The sequence below is a fragment of the Lathyrus oleraceus genome, chromosome 2 (assembly GCF_024323335.1).
Source record: "Lathyrus oleraceus cultivar Zhongwan6 chromosome 2, CAAS_Psat_ZW6_1.0, whole genome shotgun sequence".
Lineage (NCBI taxonomy): Eukaryota > Viridiplantae > Streptophyta > Magnoliopsida > Fabales > Fabaceae > Lathyrus > Lathyrus oleraceus.
The window spans coordinates 72,385,435-72,392,218 of record NC_066580.1 but is presented as its reverse complement, the minus strand read 5'-3'; the positions used below and the strand labels follow the sequence as shown (position 1 = coordinate 72,392,218).

Sequence of the window (6,784 nt, the reverse complement as noted above, 5' to 3'; positions counted from 1 at the left end):
CCGCTCTACCAAAATCAATAGAGAAAAATTTATGAGTTTTTTTTTTAAAGAGTAAAAGAACAATTGATAATCTATAAAAGAGATTGCTATTATTTAAGAATATTTTTTTTAACAAAATCCAAGAATGGTTTCCATGACTATTTCGGCAAATTTACCGAGATAACCCACTTTTTCGAAGAAATTCCCAAAATACCCCACTTTTCAGCAAAATTCCCAATCTACCCCATTTTTAGGAGGAGGCGCCAATTGGATTGGTGACCCCTCTTAAAAACTACAAGGAGGCGCCAATTGGATTGACTAGGGCACCTGCCCTAGCCAATCCAATTGGCGCCTATGTGTATTTTTTAAGAGGAGGCGCCAATCCAAATGGCGACTCCCTTAAAAAAGCCTCAAATAAAAAAACCTCCAATATGAAAGTTGTAGATCTTTTCAAGACAATGAATTTGGATATAAATTTTGCATCATTTGGATTTTTTATGAGAAAGTTATGGGCAGTTGAAGTTGGACTTATGAGTTTTTCAACTGTAATCTGACCTATAATGTCTTGCATTATTTCATGTGTTTCTTTTAGAGTTATGAAATTTTGTCCAACATAACAACTGAAGTAGACATCTTAAATTTTCCAATGAACTTGGTCCCACCTCAAAATAATTAAAAATGAGTGAGTTAGGTCCCTGCGAAGTTGACCCAAAATTAGGGTTTCTGTCAAAATGACCTATAATGTTTTGAAATGAATGATGAGCTTCCAAGTTTCAAATGGATTTTTGATGAACATGAAAGTTGTTCATATGGCGACTGTTGTTAAAACTTGAATGGAGGCGCCAATTAGATTGGCTAGGGCAGGTGCCTTAGCCAATCCAATTGGCGCCTATGTGTAGGTTTTAAAAGGAGGCGCCAACTCAATTGGCGAGTCCCTCATAAAATGCCTTTTTGGTCTTATAAATAGATGCCTTGTGTGACCTATTGTTCCATAATTGATATAATCATTTGGCTATCATGTTTGGTGTTCGTCGCCGATACGGTAAGGTGATTTATGCGAGAGACAAACCTCAATTGCTGATGCTGTTTTGGAACATCACCACGTTAGATCAACTGAAGAGGGAGCTGGTTCGATGGTTAGACGGGAAAATACCAGAAGGGGAAAAAATCAGAAGTATTGAGAGACTTGACAGTATCTTTGGTTGGGTGCGAATGAAGACTGATAAGGATGCTAGGGAAATTATGTTCGGTCGAGACGACATTAATTTGATTGTTGTAATCAGTTAGAATTATTTATGTTTTCAGATGTTTTGTACTGTTGTTGGTTATGAAACTCGTTGTAACAAGAACTTAATGATATATAATGATTGATTGTTACAGAAATACAATGTTACAAAAAGCTTAAGATCTAGATAAAATGTTACAAAAAGCTTAAGATCTAGATAAAATGTTACAAAAATCTTAAGATCTAGATGATGCTCCTTGATTGGGACAGTTGTTTTTGTTGTGTCCTGGTTGACGACAGATACTACATAATCTTATCATTTTATCTGTGGAATCCATCTCTGTTCTGATACGTGTGCTGTTTGGCCTTCCTTTCTTCTTTCTACGCATCTCTTCATTGTGCCAAACAATATCTCCTTCATATGGAGGCCAGTAATCCTCCATTGGTAGTACTGAAAAGCTTTGACTATATACATTCATGATGGTGCTGGCCTTGTACACATCAGATAAATGGGTGTAAGCGTCTTGACGAGTATAAGCGCATGCTGCAATGACATGGGAGCAAGGTATGCGGAAGGCCTGAAATTTTCCACAATCGCACCAACTTTTGTGTAGTCTAACAGCGTAGGCTAAATTTGGTCTCCCCTCGTTGTTGCCCATTGTTTCCTGGACGCTGAAATTTTGTCTATGACGGTCAAACATTGTTACAACGTGTGTCGTAGCTTTGATGCTCTCCTCTTTCATGACCTTCATGCAACACTCACTGAATACTTGTCCGGACATTAACACTGCACTCCATCTTTCACCTCTGGTTGCGAACATAGAAGCCAACCTATAATAGGTTGATCTTACCAAGGCGGTTATCGGCAGATTTCGAATCCCTTTGAAAACCCCGTTCATGCATTCCACAATGTTTGTTGTCATGTGGCCCCATCGACAACCACCGTCAAATGCTCTTGTCCACTGCTCTACTGGGATGTTATTTATCCATCTCCCCGCGTCTTCATTAGACAGTCGAATCTCATCACGATAATATTGAAATGACGGTTGAGTTAAAGCATACCCAGCATTCACCACCTTCTTGCGAAGATTCTTATCTTTTATAGCACGCATGAAGTTTTGTGCAATGTGTCTGATACAGTAGACATGTGTAGAAGGAGGATCATGCCATCCGTTGTCATGGTTGTTGTAGGCACTTTCAATGGCATCATGTCTATCTGAAATCAAACATAGATTGGCTTGTGGAGCGACATGCGTTCTGAGATGTCGAAGAAAGAAACCCCATCCACCAGCCGTTTCACCTTCAATAAGAGCAAAGGCAATGGGAAATACATTGTTGTTACCGTCTTGTGCAACTGCCATGAGCAAAGTACCCTTGTATTTTCCGTATAACCAGGTGCCATCAATTTGCAGGAGAGGTTTGCAGAAAGCGAAACCTTTGATGCACGGGTCAAATGCCCAAAAGAGACGGTGAAATATTCTATTACCTGTAGCACAGGTTCCGTCTGGCATCATTGCTGGCACTGTCTCCAGAATTGCCACAGTTCCTGGGACATAAGTTTTTAGTGCCCATAAAAACCGTGGTAATTCCTTGAATGAATCCTCCCAGTTGCCGAAAACCTGTTCAACAGCCTTTGTCCTCGCAATCCATGCTTTCTTGTAAGATGGAGTATAATTATATGTTGTTCGGATATGGGATATAATTATACTCACCTTCACTGATGGGTCTTTATTTACCAATGGTAGAATGTCTTGACATATCAAAGCTGTGCTCACTTTACGGTGATCTTGTTCAACGTTAGTTGCAACGCAACTGTGTGGTGGGTCTATTGAAGCGATCTCCCAGGAGTCATTTTTCTTCTTGTAAGATGCAGCCAAACGAAACTTACAAAGCATGTTACGACATTCGATAACATACCTTCTAGAATCAGTGTGTTTCACTGTAAAGTCAGCAAAGTTGTTCATGTGGAATTTTTTGATTGCCAAGACACATTCTTCTTTGGTACGAAACATGTCTCCCACCTTTAATTCACCTACTGGTCTCGGATATGGATTATAGAAGACACTGTCGGACGTTTCATCGTCGTGAAGATCCATATTTGTCATATGTTGAGGAGGATTGTAGGCATGACTAGGAGGTATTGGTGGTGGTTGAGCCTCATCTTCATCGTCGTTGTTCAGGATGTGATCAACCTGTATCTCAGTCTCCTCTTCTTCTTCATCAACAACGTTGACTTCTACTTCTGCTTCTGGGTTGAGTTCATCTGACCATTGTGCATCATCTGCAGCATCTTTACCAGCTGCATCCTGATCGGTTAGTTGAGACTGTTGAGACGGTATACATGGTTGTAGAGTAATGTACAACTCGATACAATCCATGCCTGAATGTTCATGACTAAGAAACATGTTTTGAACATCTTCATCGTCTCGTATCTTAAGGGGGAAAACCTTGCATTGACCATTCTAAAAAAATATAGGATTTTGATATGTCATCTTTGACACAATACCTGATCCTATAAAGGATTGTATTCTTTTTTTCAAATGCAAAAAGGTTGCATTTCTCTTCAACGTGACTCTAATGGTATCAGTGTTTCTAAAACAAAAACCATGAAGCTCAGACTCAAAAGTTTCACCGTTGCAGTGAACGTTGACACTGTATAATAATGAAGATGACATTTTGGAGATGAAAACTATTTTGCAAGTGCATATGAATGTGAGTGAAGTGTCTTGGATGTTGATAGTAAGACACTTAAATAGATGGTATCAGTGTCTCACATGCTAGCGAGTTCTGAGATGATGTGTCGGACATTGAAGCTACTCTGAGATAATGTGTCAAGCATGCAAGTCAGTTCTGAGATGAGGTGTCTGTCATGCAATACAGTGTGAGTTGATGTGTCAAGCATGCTAGCTAGTCATGAGTTGATGTGTCTGTCATGCAAGACAGTGTGAGTTGTTGTGTCAAGCATGCTAGCTAGTCAAGACAGAAGTGAGTCTTCAGCATGCAGGATACTAGAGAGCCACGTGTCTGAGATGATGTGTCAATCCTGCAAGACAGTGTGAGTTGATGTGTCAACCAGGCAAGCTATCAAGAAGTGACTCTTCAGTATGCAGGAGACAAGATAGCCATGTGTCGGACATGTAAGACAATTCTGAGATGATGTGTCAGTCAGGCAAGACAGTGTGAGATGATGTGTCAGACAAACAACCTATCAAGAAGTGAGTGTTCAGCATGCAGGAGACAAGAAAACCACGTGTCGGACACCTAAGATGGTCAGACATGATGTGTCAACCATGCAAGCTATCAAGAAGCTAGTCATCAGCATGCAGGAGACAAGACAAACACGTGTCAGACACCTAAGATGGTCAGAGATGATGTGTCAATCATGCAAGCCATCCATAAGTGAGTTGTTCAGCATGCAGGAGACAGCAATGCCACGTGTCATACATGCAGATGGTGGCGCCAATTGGTTTGGCGCCTACACTTAAGGCTTGTACATGGTCGCCAATTTGAATGGCGCCCCCATGGAGTCAGTCCTCGAAACCAAGCATTCAGAACTAGCCTTGCATGCATGTACCCTATGGTGTCGCCAATTTGAATGGCGCCCCCTCATTATTATTGTACATGGTCGCCAAATGAGGTGGAGACACCATGCAAACACAATTTTTTATGCTCTCCTCCATTTGCCTATAAATTCATCCACTCCTTCAACAATTCTTCCACACCAACATTCTCACTACTTCATCTACATTACTTCTTTTACAATTTCATCTTCAACAAAATCTTCCAATTTCATCTACACCAACTCCCCAACAATATGTCTTTACTCACAATGGGCGAAGCACACAGAGGAACAGTTGCAAACATCGCAACATACGTAAGTTTTTTCTTATACTAATTTTTTATGTTTCATCTCCACCAACCCCATTTTATTTTGAAATACCAACTTAGTAAAGTGTTATATTATTTCTATTATAGGATGTATCAAGGTTTCGAACTCGAGTCCACGAATTTGTCCCAATGGACCCGATGATTCAACCTTATGTTGAACTCGCCGGTTTTGGTCACATTAGCAAGATTATGTCTTGGTCTATAGATAACAAGTTCATTCTAGCCTTATGCGAAAGATGGAGGCCAGAGACACACACATTTTGGTTTCCAACCGGTGAGTGTACCGTGACGTTAGAAGACGTCTACATGCTTTTAGGACTACGAATTGAAGGCAAAGCTGTTAATGGTAAGACCAACTATGCAAACTCAATTTGCATGGAGCTTTTAGACACTGATTTGTTAGATGATAATGCTAGAGGTCAAGGTATACTACTCTCACGCCTAAAGTCATATTATAATAGTTTATATTTAGATGAGCATTCTACCAAAGATGCTCGAATAATCAAAACTAGATGTTACATTATGTTGTTACTAGGATCCTTTTTATTTCCCGAAGGTAGTGGTTCTAGCATGCATATTATGTACTTACCTTTACTTAGACATATAGATAGAATAGGTAGTTACAGTTGGGGATCCGCATGTCTAGCCTATCTCTATAGTTCGTTGTGCAAAAACTCCCACAAAGACACATCGACATTTTCTGGATGTGCTGTTTTGCTACAAGCATGAGGATGGTCAAGACTACCGTCTCTAGCACCGGTCAATAACAACCCCTTCACTTTTCCATATGCAAAAAAGTAAGTTGTTTAAATTGCTATATCTTTACTTACTTCCTTACAATTTAGTACCCATAACTAATTTATTTTAACTTTTTGGTGTAGATGGTCGGCACGTGGTATGAATTACAGCAGATGTCCGAGACACTGTATTACTCAGTATCGCAACCTGTTGGATCACCTTCGACCGATAGACGTAAGCAAAATAACTTCATTAATTCGTCATATTATGTTGACTTTTTCTACATTCATTTAAATCCTATCGTCTTTAACATTTCAGTTCATTTGGCGTCCATACCTTAATATGGATCATGAGCATCAGGTCAACCCTGAAGACGCAGCCGTATGGACAGCATGCACACCGATAATACGGTTCACAACAGTGGAGATGCACAACACCGATCGTGTGAAGCTGCAGTTCGGTATGGTCCAGAATATCCCAGACCCCCCAGCTAGCCTAGGAGAATGGCATATGCGTAAAGTGAACGACCAATGGAACTACAACCCTTGGTAAACCTTCGCAAGATCAGAGTGTCGCAAGTGGAAGCACCGTCATGACCATGTCTTAACTGACGCAGTCATGCCAAATGAGGTAAAACCAAGTCGTACTTATATGGCTTGGTACAGATCGGTTGGATTTCAATTCATCGCCGATGATATGTACCTCTACGACCCACGCCAGACAAGTTACACACAAGAAGGATCAACATCTAACCCCCAACAACATTCTCAGCCCGGTTACTCACAACCACCTATCCGTCAAACTTTCTGTTCCACAAACACACAAACATACAACCAAAACATGCCATTCACCCAACCCCAATACCAAGAACATCCCCCATACCACCACCAACAAATAGACCATCAACCTCAGACCGAACATCGCTTCGCACCCACACCATCACCCTACCAAAGT

The 6,784-nt window shown here is 40.6% G+C and overlaps 1 protein-coding gene across 1 annotated transcript; it reads left to right on the top strand.

Annotated features, from left to right (window-relative positions):
* The first annotated feature begins 4,891 nt into the window (after window positions 1–4,891).
* LOC127121127 (protein MAIN-LIKE 2-like) lies at window positions 4,892–5,858 on the top strand. The gene is made up of 2 exons (XM_051051717.1): window positions 4,892–5,078; window positions 5,180–5,858. The coding sequence occupies exons 1-2, from the start codon at window positions 5,019–5,021 to the stop codon at window positions 5,819–5,821; spliced, it is 702 nt and encodes a 233-aa protein (XP_050907674.1). The 5' UTR covers window positions 4,892–5,018; the 3' UTR covers window positions 5,822–5,858.
* The last annotated feature ends 926 nt before the right edge of the window (window positions 5,859–6,784 follow it).